The sequence below is a fragment of the Nicotiana tabacum genome, chromosome 11, assembly GCF_000715075.1.
Source record: "Nicotiana tabacum cultivar K326 chromosome 11, ASM71507v2, whole genome shotgun sequence".
NCBI classification, from domain to species: domain Eukaryota; kingdom Viridiplantae; phylum Streptophyta; class Magnoliopsida; order Solanales; family Solanaceae; genus Nicotiana; species Nicotiana tabacum.
This window is the reverse complement of record NC_134090.1, coordinates 61,056,815-61,081,935: the sequence shown is the minus strand read 5'-3', so window position 1 is coordinate 61,081,935 and position 25,121 is coordinate 61,056,815. Positions and strand designations below refer to the sequence as shown.

At 37.4% G+C, this 25,121-nt stretch overlaps 1 protein-coding gene across 1 annotated transcript; it reads right to left on the bottom strand.

Moving 5' to 3' along the window:
• Positions 1 to 10,625: 10,625 nt before the first annotated feature.
• Positions 10,626 to 17,176, bottom strand: LOC107790839 (cytochrome P450 CYP736A12-like). The gene is made up of 2 exons (XM_016612801.2): positions 16,334 to 17,176; positions 10,626 to 11,708 (listed from the first exon to the last, which is right to left on the bottom strand). The coding sequence occupies exons 1-2, from the start codon at positions 17,024 to 17,026 to the stop codon at positions 10,896 to 10,898; spliced, it is 1,506 nt and encodes a 501-aa protein (XP_016468287.1). The 5' UTR covers positions 17,027 to 17,176; the 3' UTR covers positions 10,626 to 10,895.
• Positions 17,177 to 25,121: the final 7,945 nt, after the last annotated feature.

The following is a 25,121-nucleotide window of genomic DNA, read 5'->3' as shown; positions in this document are numbered from 1 at the left end:
TAAACACGCATGACGATCATAGAAGCTAAAGGAACGGTTATTAACTGTGAAAGAAGAGCTGCTAACATCTTTTCAAAAAATTGTTCAGGCATCAGGTTCCTGTACCACAAGTTAGTAGTAATGTGCTTGTTCTACATGCCTTTTCAAAAATATTAACAAAATTAAGTCAACTGCCACATCATCCAACTTTTCAAAGTCTTTATGTCATGCCTTGTCTTTCAAATCGCTTCATCCCCTCTGCACGATAACGTTTTCCCACAAACCTACCGTCGTTTTCAGAACTATTCAGAACTCGTTTCTCTCTCTTCTCATCATTATCCCTTCTTCTAATAAAACTTTCTTTCTCCCTCACAGCAAGTCATGAACCTTCATGTCCTCTGTATATCTGTGATCATCTCTTCATCTCTCTCACTCTACTTACCTACCAAACACTCCTATAATAGCAATTGAACGATCGCTTCCTTCTCCCACCATTAACACCACTCCCACTTCCCTATTATCCTTAAAATCATCCCAGAAATTCACTATTCCACTCCTTCCAATATTGTTGTATCCACACCTAGTTCCTCCTCTTTTCCTATAGTTTTTCCTTTTCTGACAAACCCTGTTTCCCTTCCATGTATTGAAAACCCTATGTCTCGTCATTCCTCTTATCTCATCAAAAAACATTCAAGAGGTTTTAACTTTCAAGTGTCAGAAGTCTCTGAGGATGATCCTGATCAGTATTTGAACTCCTCTATTTTGGACTTAGTGACATTCACAAAGCACCAGAAAAGGAAGCAGTGCATAACATCATGGCTATCGCTACTGAGAGTCTAATGAATGAAGGAGCATATCTCTTGTTTGAGTATCAGGGGGAAGAAACTCTATTCCTAGGCGATGTAAGAACCATAGTACTCCTCGAGTCTTTGGCTCATGAGACGTTCCCAGAACAACCTGCTGAAGAAGCTGATTCTCTTCCAGGTAAACCCACTCCTGCACCTCCTGATCATCCTAAGCTCTTAGAATCCTCCTCCAAGTCACCCACTATCAGGTCGCAGCAGAAAGAGGGCTTCAAGTCTACATTGCAGAAAAGTAGGAGGAGTGTCAAGACAAGGAAAAAGAGGTTGATGAATCAAAGGGAATTTGTTACTGACAAGAGCGTTCCTGTAGGTGGTGTTAACAAAAATGCTCTAAAGGAACCTGGTTCCTTAGTGAAGCAATCTTTAAAAGCTCAAAAGCCTGTGGATGAAGCTTCCGATGAAGCTATTGAGAAACAAAATGGTGCATCCGTGAAGGGCAGCAGCAAGTCTAAGTAGAGTCCAGTTGAGCAATCCATGTCTGAAGATGATACTGTAGGGCTAGTAAGTTGGAAAGGAAAGTCTGTTGAAGGATCTAGAAAATGAAAATGGGAAACTGTAAGGGAACCTGATTCTCTAAGGACCATGCCCAGTGATAGTGGTTTTTGGCAGGAGAGATTAAGAACTCAGAAAGTCTTATGGGGTCGTACATTTGACCCAGCAATTTTAGAGATGGCTGGTATGAGACAAATTCTAGAAATAGTGGAATTTCAGCAATGGGAGCACTTGTTTCATGGAAGCATGCCTCTGGTGTACGAAAATGCGGTACAAAATTTCTATGCATCTCTCTTCACTAGTTGAGGGGCATTACATTTGTGTGCTAGTAAATGGAGTAGACATTGTACCCGACGCTTCAACATTGGGAAAGGTTCTCAAAATTCCATGTGAAGGAATTTCCTCAATCAAAGATGTATGTGGTGTCAACTTTAGGAGAGCTATCATGAAAGAGGAAGATATTCAGCAGGGGGAACAGGTGCATAAGAAGGTATTACTTCTTGAGTATCAACTTCTTTTTGAACTAGTCAATAAGGTGCTCTTACCTCGTTCTGAGAGGTAGTCTATTGCTACAAAATAGGATATGGTTTCAATGGAGACGCTTGATGAGTTTGTCCTAATCAATCTGCCAGCAATCACGATAGATCATATGCAAAAGGTGGCAAACTTTAAAGGTGGGAATCATAGGCTGCCATATGGCTTTCTTCTCACTCCAGTGTTCAGATTTTATAAGGTCCCCTTGAGTAATCCCAGAGTGGGCACACATAAGCAAACCTTCTCTAAAACCACTTTGGAAGAATGTGAGTGCATAGAAAGAGTTGGTGGAAACATCTCGACCATTTCTCAGTTGATCAATGCTCAAAATGCAGCTTCTAAAGAGATCAGAAGGTTGAGGGCTCAAAATGCCATACTGGAAACTCAGCTCAGTCAAGCAGTTAAAGGACCCGATTTCGGTAATGAAGAAGTTGCCCGCCTGACAAAGGAAAATAATAAGCTTCACACAAAACTGCTTGAAGAACAACTGTCTGCAAATGCCCAACTGGACCTGGTTCTCAAAACTATTACCCCCTCTTCTTCCAAGCCTCCCTCTCCTAGTGCCCCCTAGGCTCCTCTCAGTGGCCAGCTATCTTTTGCTCTAATGTTTTATGGCTGTTGTTTTTTTTTTGTTTGTCTTTTTGTGATGGCATGCTGGATCTCACCATTACTTCTCCTATTTTGCTCAGTCCAATATTAATAATAATGTAACATCTCATCCTTTTTGCCTGTACAATGTTGTTTTACTCTGGCTTCTTTTTTCTTTCATGTTGTGTGCACATATGTGGCATGAGTTGGATGTATTAGACTTCTTTATGCTGATTGCCTGCTTTTGCCTCTTTTTAATGATGCCAAAAAGGGGAAAAGAGTCAGGGGGAACTTGTGTAGAAACTTGATGCAAATATAGGGTATCTGATTAAGGGGGAATCGAACTTGTGTAGTTTCTGGTACCTCATCTGGTTATTTCTGCTCTATCAATGCCTAAGTTTGTCATCATCAAAAAGGGGGAAATTGATGGGTTTTCAATGTCTTTGCCTTATGCTTCTTATGTTTTGATGATCTATCAAACTTATTGTCAAGAACCAGATAGAGAACCTGACCCACCTGGTATACATTTCAAATAAACAATGTCCAGTCTGATCTCCAGAAAATAAGTGAACAACCACAAGGAGGAACACAACAGGGACCTGGTCCCTTAGGGTTCTCCAACAGAAGTACAAGTCAAATGTACAACTGGAACATAACAGTAGAAAGTGACTGTCCGTAGCTGTACACGCGACAGTGCAGCAGACAATGCAATAGTCACTTCTCATTAGGAAGAAGCGTGTACCAAGTACAACTCAACTATTAAGAGGAATACAATAGGGACCTGGGCCCTTAGGGTTCTCTGACAGAAGTACAGGTCAACTATATAGCTGGAACGCAACTGCAGAAAGTGACTGTCCGCAACTATACACAGGATAGTGCAGCAGACAGTGCAATAGTCACTTCTCATTGGGAAGAAGCATGTACCAAGAATTGACATCATCATTGTGATGTCTTTTGTAGTATAACAACCTAGTGCAAGGAATAATACATTTACTTATGCATTTAGTGATATTCTCTCAAGCATTAAAGTGTTCATCCGGCATTGAAGTCACTGGTGTGTCAAGAACAGGAAGACAACTCCACTAAAGGATCAGTTTCACAATGAGTCTATGTGTATCCGTAGTTGAGTTGTAATCTTGTTATTTGCTCTTCATTGTAACTCCTATCTTGCTTTCTTAGAAGCTATGTTCTAGTAAACCCAAAATCCGTAAACTTTCTGAGTTTATGTTGTGACTAGGTTTAGTCATAAGTTTAAAGTCTTTGTAACTAGAGAGTCACAAAGTGGCTTATGGTAAGAGTATCACAAATTAGTTAAGTTGAAGTCATTGTAATAGAGTTATTACAAAGTGTCTTGTAATAGTGAGATTACAAGTTAGTGAAGTTGAAAGCCTACAAGTGTAGGTCGTAGTTTTTGTCCCCTTGTGTGGGATTTTTCCACTTAAAAATCCCTTGTCTCTTTTACTTACTGATTCATAAGTATTCTCTGTAGAAACTCATAAAGGATCAGGTGCTCTATAGTTTGGTGGACTCATATAAGCTATCATAGTCGAATTCACCTCATAGTAACCATTCGTATCGAGGACTGAATTCATCAATTATACTAACGTCCTTGATTCTGATGCTTTGATTCTTGTCAATATTCCCAAGTTTGCCAATGCATCTACTTCTGTGCTATCCTCCCTCGGGATATGAGTAATTGAACACTCCTGAAATCATGCCAACAGATCCTGGACCTTTACCACGTATTTTTGCATATATTCCTCTTTGGTGTCAAAGATCTCGTAGATCTGATATACCACCAATTGCAAATCACATTTGATTTCGGAGTAAAGTTCTCGAGCCAATTCAAGCCATTCAATCAAAGCTTCGTACTCTCTTCATTGTTAGTTAAAGGGATCGTTCTGATGGCCTGCTTTAAGGTTTCCCCGGAAGGCGTGATTAAGACTATTCCGAGCCCAGACCCTTTTACATTGGAAGCTCCATCCGTAAATAAGGTCTGACCCCCGATGTCGATTCCAACACCATTCATCCCTCCTTTGTTGCCAGTGGCAATATTCCCGAATTGAAATCAGCTATGAAGTCAGCCAAGACTTGCGACTTCATTGCAGCCCTCAGTTTATATTCTATTTCGAACTCGCTCATTTCAACAGCCCATTTGGCCAAACTACCTGAGAGCTCGGGTTTATGGAGGATGTTTTGCAAAGGAAAAGTAGTGACCACAACTATCAGGTGGCATTGGAAGTAGGGCCTCAGCTTTCGAGCGGCAACTACGAGAGCTAAGGCAGTTTTTCCAAATGTGGGTAGCGAGTTTCTACTCCCATTAATTTTGCTAACGTAATAAATGGGAGATTGCATACCTTCGTCTTCTCGGACTAAAACTGCACTTACTGCAACTTCTGAAACCGCGAGGTAGACTAGCAATGTTTCACCTTCTTTTGGTTTCGAGAGCAATGGAGGGCTTGACAAGTATTTCTTCAAGTCCTTTAAGTCTTGATGAGACTCCGGTGTCCATTAGAAATTATTTTTCTTTTTTAGCAGTGCGAAGATGCGATGATATTTTTCTAACAATCGAGAAATGAACCTACTCAAAGCTGCTAATATCCCTGTGAGCCTCTAGACTTCTTTTACATTTGACAATTGATCCATTATATCCTCTATGGCCTTGATTTTGTCGGGGTTTACCTCAATTCCCCTTTGTGAGACCAGGAATCACATAAACTTACCAGAACTAACCCCGAACGCACACTTCTTGGGGTTAAGTTTCATGTTATGCTTCCATAGGATGTCGAATGTTTCTTGCAAATTCTTAGGGGGGTCACCTGCATTCAAAGACTTGACGAGCGTATCTTCTATATATACTTCCATAGTCTTTCCTATTTTCATTTCGAACATCTTATTCACGAGCCATTGATAAGTGGCTCCAGCATTTTTCAACTCGAAGGGCATCACATTGTAACAATATGTATCGAAATTCGTTATAAATGAAGTCTTTTCTTGGTCTTTTGGGTTCATCTTGATTAGATTGTACCCAGAATAAGCATCGAGAAAACTCAGTAACTCGTGCCCGTACGTGGCATCAATCATTTGATCGATATTTGGGAATGGAACGAGTCTTTCAGGCACGCCTTATTAAGATCCTTATAGTCTACGCACATGCAAAATTTATTGTTTTTCTTAAGAACTACTACTACATTAGCTAGCCAGTCTGGATATCTTACCTCTCGGATTGAACCGATATTGAGTACGCGGATTACCTCTTCTTTGACGAATTTATTCCTGGTTTTAGCAATAGGGTGCTTTTTTTTGTCTTACTAGAGGTATGTTGGCATCCAAGCTTAACTTGTGCAAAGCTACCTCCATCGGGATACCTGTCATATCCTCGTGCGACCATGCAAAACAATCAACATTAATTTTAAGAAATTCAATAAAATCATGCCTAAGCTCTGGGAGCAGTCTTGTTCCCAAATGGAATTTCCTTTCAAGGTATTCTTCGAACAACGCAACTTGCTCTTGTTCTTCCACCGTGGAATTCATTGTGTCTGTCTCTTGTGAAACTTGGAAATACCTTGGCAACTGATATTGTTCCGATTTCTCTGTCCCCGGGCTAACTTCCTCTAGTTCGGGGGTAGGTTCCGGTTCCTGTAATTACTATGCCGCACGCTCCTTTCCTTTGCTACTGGAGACTAAAATTTCATTCATCTCCCTTGGTTGATCACCTCTTATCTGCTTGATGCCCTCGGGTGTCGGAAATTTCAACAATTGGTGATACGTTGAAGGCACAACTTTCATGTCGTGTAATCATGGCCTTCCCAAGATGATATTGTATTCTATGTCTCTATCTACAACTTCGAAGAGGCTTGTTTTCATTACTCCTTCAACATTCGTGAGCAGCAAAATCTCTCCCTGGGTTGTCACGCTCGCGAGGTTAAATTCAGCGAGGAGCTTTGTAGCTGGAATAATGCTTCCGGTGAGTTTAGCTTGCTCCAGTACTCTCTATTGTATGATATTAGCTGAATTTCCTGGATTAATTAGAACATGTTTAATCTTAAAATCTAATACATTTAAAGAGATTACCAGTGCATCATTGTATGGTAGCAGCAATCCATCTGCATCTTCCTCTATAAAAGTGATATCGTCTTCCCGGAGCCTTTTACTATGAGTTATTGATACTTTCATCTTCTTTGCTATCAAAAAAGTGACCCCATTAATCTCATTCCCTTCGAAGAGCATATTGATCATTTGGCGTGTGGGTTCTTCTCCTGCTTTCGAGGGTTCCACGTTGTTTATTTTCCGACCATAATTGTTCTTAGCTTGGTCACTCAAGAATTCTCTGAGGTGACCATTCTTCAACAGTGTTTCCACTTTTTCCCAGAGGTGTCGGCAGTCCCCTGTTCGATGGTCGTTGATCCTATGGTATTCACACCATAAGTTGGGATCCCTCTAGCTGGAATAAGATCTCATAGGTCTCGGGTCTTTGATGTTTCTCATGGTTGATATCAACTCCACTATACTGATGTTGAATTATACTCTGATATCATTCTGTCAACGGAAAACTTGTCTATTGTCTGGAAGCCTCTGCCACGACCATCAGTTCATTTGTACGGCAAAAACCGGCCCCTCGAAGTCTGTCTGTCCGCGTGGTAGTCATTTTTCAGTTTTTCTTTGTTCTTCTCTCGTCCTTTGGCTGATGATGGAAAGCCAACTTGATCATCCTTGATTCTTATCTTTGACTCGTACTGGTTGTGGACATCTACCCAAGTCGTTGCTTGAAACTCGAGCAAACTTTCCTTCAGCTTCCGGGAAGCATAAGAACTTCTCGAATCCAATTCTTTGGTGAACGCTTCAGCCGCCCATTTATCCGGGACATCCGGTAGTAACATTCTTTCCTTCTGGAATAGGGTAATGAACTCTCGTAATAATTCTGATTCTCCCTACGTGATCCTGAATATATCAGCCTTTCGGGTTTGTACCTTTCTAGAACCGGCAAGAGCCGTGATGAAAGAATACGCGAGCATCTCAAATGAGTCTATGGAATGCTCGGGTAATAATGAATACCATGTTAGGGCACCCCTCGTGAGAGCCTCTCCAAATTTCTTTAGCAACACATATTCAATTTTGTGAGGCGCTAGATCATTTACTTTTACCGCTGTTGTGTAGGTGGTAATATGCTCCTGTGGGTCTGACGTCCTGTCATACTTTGGCCCTTCAGGCATTTTGAACTGCTTCGGGATTAGTTCCGGTGTTGCGCTCGACTTATACAACAATTGAGTATACTTCTTCGAGTTCGGGCCTTTCAATACTGGTGGCGCGCCTGGGATTCGGTCTAAGTGGACGTTTACTTCCCTTATAACCCATAAAAGTTCATTCTTGAACGGGTCGTTTTCGTTATTGAGACCACGTCATAGCCGACTTTACCCCTGGGAGTGTTGTTGTCGACTCTCTGTGTTGTTTGGTTTGCGGGGACACCGGAGGAATTGGATCTCGCATGTTTGCATTATTCGAAGCCCCCGATAGTGCCTGCTTCAGCTTCGTCATAACCTCATCCTGCGGCATGAGATGTCCTAGAATGATCGTTTGTTGTTCTTGCAAGACCCTTACCGCATCGACGACATGCTCCTCATTAGCATCATCGGGATTTGTCTCTCGAACATGTTGAGGATATTGCCTGTCATGCACCGGAGTGGCATCATTCCCTCGTTGTGGGTGTTACTGACTGAACCCTTGAAATGAGGTTGATCCCCTTGAATTTCAGGATTGTACGTGTTGTTTAACAGTGTTATCTGCCATTTTTTGTGATCTTCTCTAAGACAAAACAATCAAAGTACGTTAGTAAAAAAGGTAAGGATCAATTTAATTGCACAGCTGTCTAGGCCTCACAGTGGGCGCCAAACTATTTACCCGCAAAACGGTACAGTTAAACTTGTTCGTGGTTTCTAGACAAGTGAACTAATTTGATTATGAAATAAAGAAATAACTGAAAAAATTATAATACTTAGCCTTAAAATGTAGATAAAATAGAAGAGTTGAAGAATCCGGGAACAAAGTTTTCGGGCACAATAATAATGAGATCAAAAAACGAGAAAGTAAAATTGTATTTAAGTTCTGTATAGAATGTAATGTAAGTTAGCCAGAAAATTCGTGTCCTTTACAATGATAACTGAGCTCTCTATTTATAGCCGTGTCTAGGGAAGGAGGTCCTAAAATCGTGCCCTCTTTTAATTTCAATTATGAGGGTCATTGATGAAGGTATAACGATGGACATAAATTCAAAATTCTATGTAACGGGCCATCGCCCTTAAATACTGCAGAATATTCCTTATTAAATGCTACCGGGCGCAGAACATTTAATACACCTTTATGATGTTATTCCTTCCGGCGATAAGCGGAATAGCTGCGTTCGGTGGCCATCTCCGCCTTGGGTTCCACGTGTCCTTCCTTTAGATGACCACATGTCATATCGTATTTTAACCTATACAGTATTCTATACAGTATAGATGAAACTGAAAAATAGGCCATACATTGGGATCAATTGTGGACACTGTCATTAGACCATCAACGGGTTAAACAGTAGAGAGTCTAAGTGGCAAATTTTCGGGGCAAGTGCACAGATAGTCATTCTCAGGGATGCTATTTAGAGATTAGCTAATACTTATTTTGTCCTAAAATTTTAAACTGAAAATCTTAACTTTGGCAACTCAGGATATTTTTGTCCTAAAAATTTAAACTGAAAAATTAAAATTAAGGACGCACTGACTAATTGATAAATAGCAGTCCTTTAGAGTGGCTACCTGGTGTCATTTCTATCAAATTTTCCAATGCTATATTTTAGACCGTGGCCCATAAAATAGACTAGCAAATGAGGTTTTGACTCTAAGGAGAAAACAGTAAAAAAACGTGTACTCTTAATTTATGTGACATAATTTGATCAACAATAATAATAACAAATCAGTGTAATATAATTAGGGTCTCGGAGGGTAGAGTGTACCCTAATCTTACCCCTATCTTGTGAGGGTATAGAGGTTATTTCCGATAAACCCTCGGCTTAAGAAAAATGAGAAAGAAGCAACAGTAATAGCAACAAGCAGTAAACAATAATATGATAGCAGATCAACCGAAGCGAAAGAAACAAGAGTGAGAATAAAAATGAGAAATAGAAACACCAGGTAGTAAAAGAGAATGAAGGATAAGAAAATACTAAACAATGTTACTACTACAAGTATGGGAAAGAGATAAGGTCTACTGCCAACTATCCTTCTACCCTAATCCTCGACCTCTACATCCTCGTATCAAGGGTCATGTTCTCGATAAGCTGAAAATGCGTTATGTATTGCGTAATTTCCTCCCCCAATACCTCTTCGATCTGCCACTCCTTCTCCTCCTATCCTCCAGGGCTAACCTCCCACATCCCCTCGCTAGGAGCAGTTGTATCCCTCCGCTTCACTGTCGAACCATCTTAACCTCACTTCTCGCATCTTGTCCTCCATAGAGTCACTCCCACATACAAGGCATGTCTCCAACCCTCTAGTCTCGCATTAACACCACTTCGCATTTTGTCAATCAGTACTATGTCATTAGTAAATAACATGTACCAGGATACCTCCCCTTGAATGTAACGCGTCAATACGTCCATCGCCAAGCCAAATAATGTGACATAATTTGATTCAGTTAAAAGAAAAAAAGAAATTGAAACTTGTGGTCATATATATGTCATCATAATTGGGTGAATATAAAACTTTTGAAACATGTGATCTTAAATATATCATAACATTTGTGTGGCTATAAAAGCTTTTTATTAAGAGTGACATGAGAAGATTAAATTAAAGTATTTCCAAATATAAAAATGTTATTTTTTTAAAAACAAACCAATAAGCACATAAACTGAAACCGATGAAGTAATAAACAAAGGAGGACCGTGCAACAAGACTCAAATCGTTATAGTAATTGAAGAATCACAGTAACACACGAACAGGGGAGGAGCTATAATATGACTTATGCGTTCGGCAAAGCCTAGTACCTACGATCCCAATTATGTATTATGTTAAGATCCACTTAATATATATAAATAATTTATTCAGAAGCCAATATACTACTTTTCTTAGAATGTAGAACCATTCCTCTCAGAGAGTTTTGTGTCTTTGCACCACACTTCTAACATAATCAAATCATGTATTTGAGCTGTCGAAAACATGACATTAATAATTGGAACTATGTTGTTTCCAGTGGCTATTATTTCCATAGGGATCACATTTCTTAATTCCTTATGATCAACATGTACAATTTATGCTTAATGCAGCACAAAACAAAGTCCTCTTGATTATTGTAAATCTACTAATTATCATTACATTATAATCTAAGATTTTCGAACCTAGAGGATGCATACTTATTCCAAGTTAATTAACCCTCTAGTAATAAGCTCAAGTGAATTTCCTCTTAAGCTGGTTAAGAGTGTAGACGGTAAGTGGGAATAACAAGCAAATTTTGAGCTCTTGGAGCAGCCAAACCAAACTTTTCAGTCATGTCCAAATCACCATGTAACATGCCTTCAGGCAAATCCCAATTGAAGCAATGCACTAATTGTGCAACTATCAATTTCACAGTGATCAACCCCAGATTCATACCTGGACAACTTCTTCTTCCATATCCAAATGGCAACAAATGAAAATCATGTCCACGAAGATCAATGTTCTTGCCAATAAACCTCTCAGGAACAAATTCCTCAACATTGTCCGACCATATCTTAGGATCATGCCCTAACGCCCAACAATTTATCATAACTCGAGATCTTCTAGGTATATAATGCCCGTTTATGACAACGTCTTCCATTGATTCTCGAGGAACTAAAAGAGTCGCCACAGGATGTAGTCGGAAGGTTTCTTTGAGCACCAGTTCTAAGTATTCCAACTTAGGCAAATCTTGTTCCTCAACCATTCTGTCCAGTCCTACTACAGATATCAACTCTTCCTGGAGTTTGTTCATTACTCTTGAATGCTTAACAATTTCTGCAAAAGCCCATTCAATCCAAGTGTGTGAAGTATCAATAGCTCCAACGATCATATCAGAAAGGATGGCTTTCATGGTTGCATGATCAATCGAGTAGGATTTCGGACTATTTTGATGTGATAACATGACATCAACAAGATCCTTGCTACCTTTGTGAGTACCATCCCTTGCATCTTGCTCATGCTCATTGATTATGGTATCAATTACTTTCTGAAAAGCCTTTCCAGTTTCCTTCAATTGCTTATTCAAGCCCTGAACATTCATTGTTTCAGAAATTATATAACACGAACAATTTTTAATCCAAAATAGAATCCACCAATTCATCTCTTGGATATCAAAAGGTAAATCTTATTCATTGCATGTTGAGCATTAATTACACATCAGTAGTTGAAGCATGACGATATTTTCTAAAAATGCCATATAATCATACAGTAGTACTTCACAACTATCACTAATCATTATGTCGATAGGAAAAGCACAAACATCACAGTAATTTGTTGAATTATCAAAAGCATAAACTGCGTGTAAGTAAAATGTTGAATATCAAATTTAATACTGCATAGCATTGGCAGAAATGTAAATATCATGTTACGTTGACTACTACTTAAATCCAATCTAACGCAAAAAAAAAAGACAAAAGAAAAAGAATATGCGGAGACATTCGTCCCTCGACCTACGAACCCTCTATGCCTTAGACTAATCGCGCCCCCTACACCTTAAAAGAGCAGCTCGGTGTACTAAACTTCCGTTATGCGCGTGGTCCGAGAAAGTGTTAGTCTATTGTACGCAGTCTTACCTTGCATTTCTGAGAGAGGTTATTTCTACTCAAACCCGTGTGGCTAGGGGCAGAGCCACAGTGTTAGTTGCGGGTTCGGTCGAACCCAGTAGCTTTTATTCAAACTCTGTATTTGTATTAAGAAATCCAATGAATATGTACGAATTATTAATTTAGTACCCAATAACTTAAAAGGATTATAATTCTGAACCCAAAAGGCCCAAATCCTAGCTCCGCCTCTGCGTATAGAAACAACTTTTCTAGCTACGCCCGCAGCTTACACCTTATAAAAGTAAAAAATGCATTGCGTTCTTTTGGTTCTCAAATTTTATACGTGAGAACGTAATATTTTTTAAATTTTCTTTTTAAATATTTTATAGCTTCTGTAATTTTCTCTACTTAAAAACTTTGATAACATAAATGTTATTATGAAAACGAAAAAGGGCATAAACTACCCCTTATTGTTTATTAAATGGTTTACAAATACCCTTCGTCCATCTATTCGTCTGAAAAAGCATACAACGTTATTTATATACCTAAAATTACCCCTCCTTTTAACGGTAACAGACGTGGGGCTCACTTTTAATGCATTGGCAACATTTTATTGGGCCACGTGGCTCCTGGTTTCACTTCATATATATGGGTATAATATACCCATCCTATTTGTTTGACATGCCCCATTATTTAACCCGCCCCATTATTTTCTTTTTTTCTTTACTATTTTTTTCTTTCTTTCTTACCACCTTGACTGGATGGGGATTATGACCGGAAATCGCAAACCAAAAAGCTCACCAAAGACCTCGCTTGACTTGGCTACTTGAAACCCAACTCAAAAAATCAATTACTAGTGGCAGTGGCGGATGCACGTAGGGAGTTGTGGGTGCTTAAGCACCCATTAACTTTGATTATATTAATAAATTTATATAGGTAACCTTACAAATATTTAGATAAATATTGAGCGAGCACCCATAAGTAAATTTATTTTTCCTTTTTTTTTGAAGTTTTTATCGGCAAGCACCCATAACTTTAAAATCCTGGATCCGCCACTGACTAGTGGTGAAGAAAGTGAGTTTTCAAATCTTGTTTTGAAGAAAGTCGATGGTTTGGTTTTGGCAGTGGTGCGTTTTTGGTGGTGTTGTGACTGTTTCGCGGGAGGAAACTGGCTGAATTTCTTGATGGTTATGGAGATGTTTAAATGACTGGTTTTTGGTGGTGTTAGAAGGCTAAGATCTGGAGAAAATGGATAGTTACATGGCTAAAATGGGGTGGTGTTTTGGAGCTGTTGCACGGTGGCACGTACCAGCTGCATTTGAAGGTTGTTTGAGGTATTTTTCGGTGGTTTTGCGACTGTTTTTGGGTAGAAAAAGGTTATTTTTTGTGTAGGAGAAAAAGGGAGGATGACGGCTATAGGAAAAGAGGGATGTGCAGCTGTAATGGTGGAGATGATTTGTAAAGTGAAAAATGAGATTAGTAAACTGAAAATTGTGAGGAAGGAGAGTGGATTGAAGGAAGATGACATTATTGTTGATTTTCTTTTCAAGACAGGTAGAAGAAAAAGGGGGCCGGGGAGGGGAGGGGATCTGGTGGGTGGGACTAGGAGTATTGAGTGATAAGGAAAAAGAGCAAAGAAAAAAGAAAGAAAATAATGGGGCGGGTCAAACAAATGGGGCGAGTATAGTATACCCATATGTATGAAGTGAAACCAGGAGCCACGTGGTCCAATAAAATGTTGCCAACGCATTAAAAGTGGGCCCCACATCTTCTACCGTTAAAAGAATGGGTAGTTTTAGGTATATAAATAACGTTGTGTGCTTTTTCAGACGAATAAATGGACGGAGAATATTTATAAACTATTTAGTAAATAATAGGGGTAGTTTAAGCCCTTTTCCGTTATGAAAATTTGTTGTTATGCTCATAATTAATCGACTTTATACTTTACTTTTTGAACAATATACATTTTTGATATATTTTCTACATATTTTTAGCAATATCGAACAATCATACTTCCAAATTTTGTCCAATCAATGGTAAAAAATCAAAACAAACTGAGACAACAGAATTAAGCCCAATAATAGTATTAGTACTAGATAGTAATATATATGAGACCATGTAAAGAGTTTTGTAATCCTTAGTTACATTGTAACTATCTTGTTAGCTTGCCAACCAAAAGGGTTTGCTCTTCCAAATATATCATTGTATTTGTTATTTATTACTTCATATACTAAAGTAGATACTTTCAAATCCTTTTTAGTAATACATAGCTCCTTAACCTAATTTTTTACAAGTGAAGTATGTACCATAAGTATTTTGCCCCTACTTTATTTTTTTTATTTTTTTTTGCTTAGGTTCCTATATTTAATTTGATAAATATATTAAACTTTGAGCCCTTAAAATACTTTAAAAGTTGTGAATGATGGTGAATAATTATGCACAAAGATAAATCTAAAATGTTGATAACAATAACCTTGAAGAACTCATTTGATATTGGGAGAGTACTATGTCAATTAAATTTTGATAGTAATTCTAAAATTATAATTAAATTTCTCTTCGAACTTATTTTTAATAGAAAAATTATTTTTACAATATAAATTTAGATTTAGTGATTTACTCAATTATACAATAGAAAATAAATTTCAAAACTATAATTAAAATTATATATTAATAGTAATTCTAAATTTATAATTAAATTTCTCTTCGAACTTATTTTTAATTGAAAAATTATTTTGAAAATATAAATTTAGATTTAGTGATTTACTCATACAATAGAAAATAAATTTCAAAAATTTTTCAAAATTAATATATTAGAATCTTGAAAATAGAATAAAAAATATTTAAATTTTATTCTATTTACTTAATTAAGTGGGAATATAACAGAGGAAAAGGGAGAGATGCTTAGCGGGTGATCAACTTGTAATCTCACATTTATTAAATATTGTTGATAGTCACATGCTATTGAAACAAAGATACATTTTTTTCTTAAAATAATTTAATTTTTCAGAAATCATATAATTCTTAATTGGTTGGGTAGCAAAATTTTCTTTTAAAATTAAAGCATTAATGAGTTAATGACAAACTAAGTTAATTCTTCGACTTTGTTTTAATGAATTTGGATTTTTCTGAATTTCATCTAAACCTAGGCTTTAATCACCATATTTTTTCTAGCATAAACTATGGTCACATGAAATTATGAATAGTTAATCAATAAATACCAAAATAATCAATTAAAATATCTTCTTTATTTCTACCTCTAATTAGAAATTATATGCTCGAAAATTCATAAAATATTAAAATATCTTCTTTAATCTATGGTTATAGTCCGTTTGGAATCATTTTGCATACTTTAAATTATGTTACTAAATATCAAGTTACCTTTGCCCCTTTGATATATGCTTATTCCTTAGCACAATTGTTTTCTTATAAATATTTTCTTTTAATAAATTATCTAATGATATGATCAGAAAATATAAATAATGAATAATAAATGGTTAAGAAGCGATGATTATTATTATTATTATTATTATTATTATTATTATTATTATTGTTATTATTATTGTTATTATTATTATTATTATTATTATTATTATTATTATTAAGTAAAACTATTATGATGGACTTTATTGCCTTGATCTTGGGCCTGGGCTCAGCACTGGCTTTAGTACTAGATACTTAAAATAGCACGATCTAGTCTATTTTCGGATTGGTCATTGAAAAATAGCCACTTTTTTTGCAACACGAAAAGTTCCAACATAATATATTGGAGATCGATGCACCTGTGGATGAACTTCCAGTATATTATGCTGGAACTCCAACACGCGGAAAGTTCCAGCATATTATGTTGGATCGATATATTATACTGGAGCTCCAGTATATTATGTTGGAAGTCTAGTATACTTATGCTGGAACTCAAATATATTATACTGGAGTTCCAGTATACTATATATTATACTGGAGTATTTTTTGAATATTGAACAGTGTTTTCGTCCAAATTTATCTTTATATGAAAAGTGATTTGATTAAAATTACTTTTGAAATTATAGCTATTTTTGAATGATCGCTTCTAGGTCTAGGTATTTTTAAATTTATCCCTAGATAAGTACAATACCTGAAGATCAAAAGGCTCAAGAAAAGGCACGTAATCAGCAATATTAAATGCTCCAACCAATCGCACTATTTCCTGTACAATGCTCTTCAAATCAAATCTATCGCTATTCCGAAAACCCCCAAATAGCATTCTATACGTCATATTCGCAATCAAATCCCCAATCTTCTCTCCAAGTTCCACCACTTCACCGCCATCAGCCGCCACCTTCAGCCGCCGCACCAAAACCCCAATTTCCTCTTTCCTCATCCTAGCAAAAGACTCAATTTTATTCGCCGTGAGCAGCTCTTGTGTGCAGAATTTCCGAGCGTTACGCCACTGTGGACCGGACGGAGCAAAAGCCAAACCCTTAGTACCGTCGCTTAAGTACTCCACCGCCTTAAGCTTTGGGCGGCTTGCGAAAACGGCGTCGTGTGTCTTGAGTATAAGCTCGGCGGTTTCCGGCGATGAAACCACAACCATTGGAACATTTCCGAGCTTTAGGAACATTATTGGACCGTATTTTTTGGATAGATCGTATAGGGTACGATGAGGGAGGGTACCTAGCATGTGGAGATTGCCGATTATCGGAAGACCTCGTGGTCCCGGTGGAAGTTTCCGGTGAACATTTTCCGGCTCCGCCTTCCATCGCAGGTGGATGAAGTAAAGTAGAAAACCGAGGAAAATTGAAAAAAAGGATATGTAGATAGAGAACATTAGGAGTTTTGATTTTGGAACTGGGATAAGTTTAATCAAAATGGAATAGAAATATCAACCAAGGATAATATCACAAACGTCCATGTGCAGAGCATGTTAGAATTCAGAGAAGATTGGGAGAATTTTGCTATGTATTTATACAAGCTTGTCTAGAAAGAAAAAATACAAAAAGAATGTAAATAGCTATATAAAAAATGACAGCCCGATGCACTAAGTTACCGCTATGTGCGGGGTCCGGAAAAGGACCGAACCCACAAAGGTCTATTGTACACAGCCTTACTAACTTTGATAGACTAACTGACTAAAGAAGATAATTTGTCAATTTCTTTACCCATGTGAGAAGCTTCTAAAGAAGATAATTTGGCACAACTGTGATGATCATTGTTTGAATAGCTAGGATTTAATGCACCATGTGCATAGCATGAACGACTAGGATTTAATTGCTTATGTGTGCCTTTGTGCTCTGAGATGAAGTCACATGTCAGCTCCTTTAATATGAGATTTAAATCTAAGTCTGAACTCTTTGTTATGTCCGAAATCGTTGTCTTTTCCTTTTCTTCTTTGAGCTCAAACCTTTCTCTTTTCAATTCTTATTGAGAGATGAGAGAATGAGACGATTGATTTCCAACATCCCCTCAAGTTGGAGGGGAGTGAGGAGACATCCAACTTGCCAAGAATCAAGCGATGAGAAGGCCCAGATAAGGGCTCAGTGAATAGACCTACAAGTTGAGATTTTGAAAGCACAAAAGAGAGATAGATAAGGCAAGAGAGAAATTGTTCTCTGACAAAGTGGCAACCTAATTCAACGTGTTTCGTTCGTTCATGAAACAGGGAGTTCCGGGCGATATGTATTGCAGCCTGACTATCAGAGAAGACGGGTAGTAGAATTGGAGGTGGAATAGACAGATTTACCAGAAGTCGGGTGAGCCAAGTCAATTTAGCGACAAGGCGTCTCATGGATCTATACTCTGCTTCCGTAAAGGATAGATAAATGGATGCTTGTTTTTTGAACTTCCAAGAAATAAGAGACCCACCCATACTGATGAAGAAACCACTGACAGAGCGACGAGTGTCGTGGCAAGATGCCCAATCGCTATCACAAAAGGCCATGAGCGAGAAGGAGAGTGTTGCATTCAAAAAGAACCCTTGTGTTGGGTTTGATCGAACATAGCGAAGAACATGTAAAGGTGGTGTGAAGTGATCAAGACAAGGCATTTGCATATACTGACTAAGAATCAAAACAACAAACGAAAGGCTCGATCTTGTGTGAGTGAGGTAATTAAGCTTCTCAACAAGGCGGCTATAAGTAGTACCATCAGTTGAAGGAAATCCAGAGTATGCAATCAATTTGGAGGAAGCATTTAGAGGAGAAGAGACAACTGGCTTGCTGGAGCAATCAAACTCACTAAGTAAGTCCATTGTAAACTTCCTTTGTGTGATAATCAGTCCCTCTTTTTCTCGTAATATTTCCAATCCCAGAAAGTAATGAAGTGGTCCAAGTTCCTTAATCTTAAATTCAGAATGTAGAAAGGCTTTAAGTTTTACTAATTCAGTGGGATGATTTCTTGTAATGAGAATGTCATCGACATAAACTGTAATAATTAAAACAAAGTCCCCTGATTTCTTAAAAAATAGAGAATAATCATTAAGAGAAGATAAAAATCATTTGAAACTCAATACCCCTGCAAGTCTAGCATACCATTGTCTAGAGGCCTGTTTTAGGCCATAAAGAGACTTCTTTAGTCGACAAACATGATTTGGACTAGGCGGAGACAAACATGCAGGAAATTTCATATAAACTTCCTCTTGTAAATCCCCATGAAGAAGTGCATTACTCACATCAAACTAAGAAATATGTCATCCTTCCTTCACTGCTATAGATAGTAAACATCTGATTGTAGTCATCTTAACAACCGGGGAGAAAGTCTCGGTATAGTCAATGCCCTCTCTTTGGGTGTTACCTATGATAACTAATCTAGCTTTTAGTCTTTTAATACTACCATCAACTTTATGTTTGACCTTGTATACCCATTTATAAGGTAATGCTTTCTTCCCAGATGGCAAAAGATTTACTTCCCAAATTTGATTTGTTTCTAAAGCCTCTATTTCTGAATCCATTGTTTGTTTCCACCCTGAATGTAAACAAGCTTGGGAGTAACAGGTAGGTTCACTTATAGGAGAAACATGTTAAAGAATAGCCAGATTATGAGGAGTGAGAGCAGAGAAAGAAAGAGTAGGTGGGGAAGAAGGTTAGTGAGGCAAGAAGTAGTGAAATCAATAACATAAATATTATTGCAAACAAAATCTTTGAGGTAACCAAACTAAACTCCTTTGTTTCTTCTATCTGATCTCCTAAGTGGAATTGGTGATGGTGAAGAGGAGGCATGGGACATGTAATTAGGAAATATAGGAGGTGAATGAGATGTCCTAGGTGTTGGAGTTGAGGTATGAGGAAGGATAGGTGAAGAGCTGATAGGTGAATACATAGAAGAGGATGTAGGTGAAGGCATAGAAACTATAGGATTCTTAGAAGGAGTTGTGTCAAATTTAGAAGGGAATAAGGGTGTGGAAATGGTGTTGGAGGCAAAAGGAAAAATGTGTTTATGAAAATGAACATATTTTGACACAAAAACCTTCTTAGAGTCCAAATCCAACATTTTATATCCCTTTTGTCCAATAGGATAGCCTAAAAAGACATAAACCTTAGCTCTAAGTTGAAATTTACCTCTGTTGTGGAATAATGTAGCTGCATAACAAAGACAACCAAAGCATCTTAAAATGATAAGAAAGATGTTGACCATAGAGTAATTCATAGGGAGTTTTGCCATGTAGCACCTTGGAAGGGAATCTGTTTATAAAAAAATGTAGCAGTCAATATGCGCTCTCCCCAATCGATAATAAGAACCTTAGGCTGAAACAATAAAGCCCTTGCTATCTTCAACAAGTGTCAGTGTTTCCTTTCAACAATGCTATTTTGTTGAGGGTTGCTACACATGAAGTTTGGTGCAAAATTCCTTGTGATTTAAGGAAAAGAGAAGTTGATGTCCTCTTTCCTAATTCCAGGGCATTGTCTGATCTAATAACATTCACTTGAACATTGAACTGCCTTTTCGCCATGCTTAAAAATTGTTTCAAAATGCAAAATGCATTGCTCTTGGTGCTCAACAAAAATGTCAGAGTACTTATACTAAAATCATCTATAATTGTGAGAAAGTACTTGTAGCCATTGTAAGTAGGAATCTTGTAGGGTCCCAAGTGTCAATGTGAATTAGATCAAAGATATGTTTAGATTTAATATGACTGATAGGAAAAGGTAATTTAGATTGCCTAGCTAAAGGACACATCATAAGCACAAATAGAATTAGACAAAAATAAAATAGAATTGATATATTTCATTGCATTGAAAGTAAAATGCCCCAACCTAACATGCCACAGTTTTACATCAAATTTTGTTCTTATTGGTAAGGAAGCTAAAACTGAGACAAAACTACGATAACATTTTTATGAAAGTAAAGAAATATTTAAAGATGACTGATTCATAGAATGAGTACTAAGCTCCAATAGATAAAGACCTCCCTTAGCTTTACCAAAAACTTGAGGGCTCTTCATGCGAGGGCCCTGCATAATAAACCCAAAAGAAATGAATGCTAAGATACATCTGAAAACCTTGCAAAATTTATGAACAGAAAGTAAATTGTATTTGAAACAGGGAACATGTAGTACATTGTCTAAGATAATCCCTAGGAACAAGGATACTTTCCCTGTGTGAGTGACTCTTACCTTAGAAGAATTAGGTAAGTTGACAATTAAATAGATAGATAATGGTAATAAAGACAAAAAAGAGGCAGGATTAAAATACATGTGTTCAGAAGCTCCTGAATCTATTATCCAGGAACTGGAATTAGAATTTTCAACTGAGTAAGTGGTATTAGAGTTGGTGAAATATATACCAGCAGCAGAGTTGACATTGATCTCAGAAGAGTTTGACTGTACCACTTGAATCTGATTGAGAAGACTGACCAACTGTGTGAACTGATCTGAAGATAGTTTTTGAGCAAACTGTGGTCCTTCAATAGGATTAGGCTACATCACTTCTGATTCATCAGGTGCATTAGAGCATTACTTCTTATAGGTCCTTGAAACTTCTTGGATTTGGTGAATTTGAAATCAGGTGGGAAACCTATTAGCCTATAGCAATTCTGGATAGTATGGTTAGTCATCTTGCGATAGGAATATATCTGATTGTTCTTCTTTCCTTTGTAGTTTGGATTTCCCTTGTTACCAACTTTCTGTTGGGAGTTATACTGAGTAAATGATGCCTGCTTTCCTGCCATGAAAGAGATCCATCGCCAGGAAATTTAGAAAGTGCATGCACCTCTCTCTGATTTTCATTCTGCATTAGTAGGGAATAAGCATGGTTCGCAGTTGGCAGAGGATTGATTATCAGTATGTTACTTCTTGCTTGTGTATAAGTTTCATTCAATCACATAAGGAATTAAATGAGTCTTTCATCATCTTTGAATTGAGTCATTCTTTATTTTCCTCTACATTTGAAATTGCAAGAGTAGTGAACATTAGTGTTTAGTGTGTCAAGCTCATCCCATAAACACTTTAACTTGGTAAAATACCTTGCAATATCATCTGATCCCTGCACTAAATTAGCTAATTCCTTTTGCAGGTGATACAACTTAGCACTATTTGGTTGTCCAAATCTGTGTTCCAAATCAGTCCAGAGGCCTTTTGTTGTTTTTGAGTACAGAACATTGTCAACAAGGTTCTCGGTGAGTGAGTTCAATAGCCAAGATGTAACCATATCGTTATATTTATTCCAGATTTTCAGATCTGGAGAGTTTGGAGCTTGGGAAGGGCAAGATCCATCAATGGAGCCCAATTTATTTTTGGCTGAAAGAGAGATGAGAATAGATCTGATCCAACCTGCATACCCATGTCCATCAAATGGAGTGTTCATAAGTACCATCCCTGATGCATCAGAAGCATGAAGGAAATGAGGATGTGTTGGATCAATTGTTGTTCCATTCCCTCCTGTTGAAGTTGTTCCTGTAGAAACCTCAGAAACAAATGTAGTTGGCATGATGAAGTGAAATGAGAATAAAGAGCAGTGAGTAAAAGAAAATCAAAAAATTTAGTGCTCTAATACCATGTTAGACTTCAGAGAAGATTGGGAGAATTTTCTGTGTATTTCTGTATATCTTATCACTGTGCAATGTTATGTATTTATACAAGTTTGTCTAGAAAAAAAAAATACAAAAAAATATAAATAGCTATATAGCTGTACCAATTATATTTGTCCTACATTTTAACGGATTAACTGATTTTGATTCTCTCATACATGCCAATTTCTTTGCCCATGTGAGAAGCTTTTAGAGAAGATAATTTGGCACAGCTGTAATGATCATTGTTTGAACGGCTAGGATTTAATGCACTATGTACATAGCTTGAACGGCTAGGATTTAATTGCTTATGTGTGCTTTTGTGCTTTGAGATGAAGCCACATGTCTGCTCCTTTAATATGAGATTTAGATCTAAGTCTGAACTCTTTGTTTTGACCAAAACCTTTGTCTTTCCCTTTTCTTCTTTATGCTCAAACCTTACTCTTTTCGATTCTTCCCGAGAGATAAGAGAATGAGTTGATTGATTTCCAACAAAGTACATGTAATTAAGTAAAGTTGCCATTGCTGATAAAAGAAATATCTTTTTTTAATATCTATGAATTGCTTGGAAGTTGCTTACTTGACTTTTTTTCTTTGAATTAAAATCCGCCTTAATGTGGTGGGAGTGTGATTGCTCTAAATTATGGTAAGGGATAAGGCAATGACATTTTCACATGTGAATAGAGAGGACTCCCCTCTTTACAGTTTAAAGACAAATATTAAATATTATGCTCATTGCTAGTCTATTCATAATATCACGTACAAAATATATCCTGAAGTTTGAAACATGCCCTTTGTCCATACAAATTACTTGTTTGAGTTAGTCTATCCATAACATCTTGAGTTATCTACAAATTATAGTTAGTCTATCCATAACATATTGAGTTATGTGATAACCCGAAATATCATCACTTGTTTTAGAAATAAATTCTGTGTTCCGAGGTCTTAAAAACTTTTTTTACCTCACCTCAATTTGTGTGCGTGGTCCGGACCTATATCCGGAAGACCTTTTATGTGAAAATATGAGAAAATAAAAGTTCTAGAGTTAAAATTTAATTATGGTTGACTTTGGTCAACATTTTGAGCAAACGGACCCGGATCCATATTTCGACAATCCCGGGAGGTTTGTAGGAAAATATGGGACTTGGGCGTATGCTCGGAATCGAATTCCGAGTTCCCAAGCCCGAGAAATAAATTTTTGAAAGAAATTATTTTGCTGAATTATTTATGAAATAAAGAAAAGAATTTATGTTTGAAACTATTTGTATCGGACCCGTATTTTGATTCTGAAGCCCGGTACAGATCTTATATATGATTTAAGTTGAGCCTGTAAAATTTGGTAAGAAACGGACTTGAAATGACGTAATTCGGAATCATAGTTGTAAAATTTGGAACTTCGAAAGTTCATGAGATTTCCTTTAATTTTGGTGGTAAATTCATGGTTATTGATGTTATTTTGAGGATTTAATTGCACGAGCAAGTCAGTATGATATTTTTAGGTTGGTGTACATGTTTGGTTTGGAGCCCCGAGGGCTCGGGTAAGTTTTGGATAGGCCGCGGAGTGAAATCTAACTTAGGAAAACTGTTGGTATTTTTCAGACCTGCAGGCTTCGCAATTGCGAGCTAGAAATTGTGATAAACCCGTCGTATTTTCGAAGACTGGTTGGGAAGGGAACCTTTGTAATTGTGAAGCTTATGTCGCAATTGCGACCTTAGCAGGTATCGTATTTGCGAATGATAGTTCGCATTTGCGAAGAAGGCAGAGTTGGGCATACTTCGCAATTGCAAAGCCTTTACCGCAACTGCGAGTTTGCATTTGCGAAAGTATCATCGCAATTGCGATATCTGCGACCAGCAAATTCATAACTTAGCCGAAAATCTTTCATTTTTCAAACCCTTTCAAAACCAAAACACTCTTGGGCGATTTTTCAAAGACAACTTCTCTTCCAAATCGATTGTAAGTCATTTCTAACTCGTTTTCTTCAATCTTTAACATCTTTTCACATGACTTCAACTTAAAATCAATAATTTTCATGGGAGAAATTGGGTGTTTTGGGTAGAACCTAGGTTTATTTTTGGGGATTTGGACCTCGATTTGAGGTCCGATTTCAAAATAAATTATATATTTGGGTTCGTGGGGGAATGGGTAATTAGGTTTTGGTTCGAACCACGAGTTTTGACCATGTGGCCCCAGGGGCGATTTTTGACTTTTTGGGAAAAACTTTAGAAAACCTATTGTCATGCATTGGAATTGATTAATTTACCATTTATTGATATAATTAAGTAACTTGTGGCTAGATACGAGCAAATTGGTGGTGGAATCAAGAGGTAAAGCTATAGTTGAGGATTGAATTATGTTCGTAGCATCGAGGTAAGTGTTTGGTCTAACCTTAGCTTGAGGGATTAGGAGTCGAGTCTTATTTGCTATGAGCTATTTGTTGAGTACGACGTATAGACATGATGACGAGTATCTATACGTCATTGTCAAACATGCTCGTGAGTCTTAAATTGAAGTCGTTGTGTTCTTAATAAGTACTACAAATGCCTAAGTTGTTGATTCTCTATGTTGGGCAAGAATTGTGATTATTCTCGTGAAAATTGCTTATGGTTGAGTATTGGTGCGAGTTGAGATTTATTTTGTGAAGTTAAATATTGGAACGACTTTGGTTATAGTTGATTCCCTTGCCAGGACGTATTCACTTATACTGTCGATTCCCTTGCCGGGATATTGTTATTCCCGTATTGTTCCCTTATCGGGACTCTTTTGTGATTGGTGTTGAATTGTATATTGGGATCAATTTGCATGCCGTAACAATATTATATTTGGATCGGGTTGCATGCCGCAACAATATTATATTTGGATCGGGTTGCACGTCGCAACAATATTATAATTGGATCGGGTTGCACGTCGCAACAGTGATATA

Coding starts and splice junctions, on each gene's coding strand:
- LOC107790839 (XM_016612801.2), bottom strand. CDS start 17,026: ATGTTCTCTATCTACATATCCTTTTTTTCAATTTTCCTCGGTTTTCTA. Junction 11,709..16,333: donor TTGAGCCTTTTGATCTTCAG/GTATTGTACTTA, acceptor ATGAATGTTCAG/GGCTTGAATAAGCAATTGAA.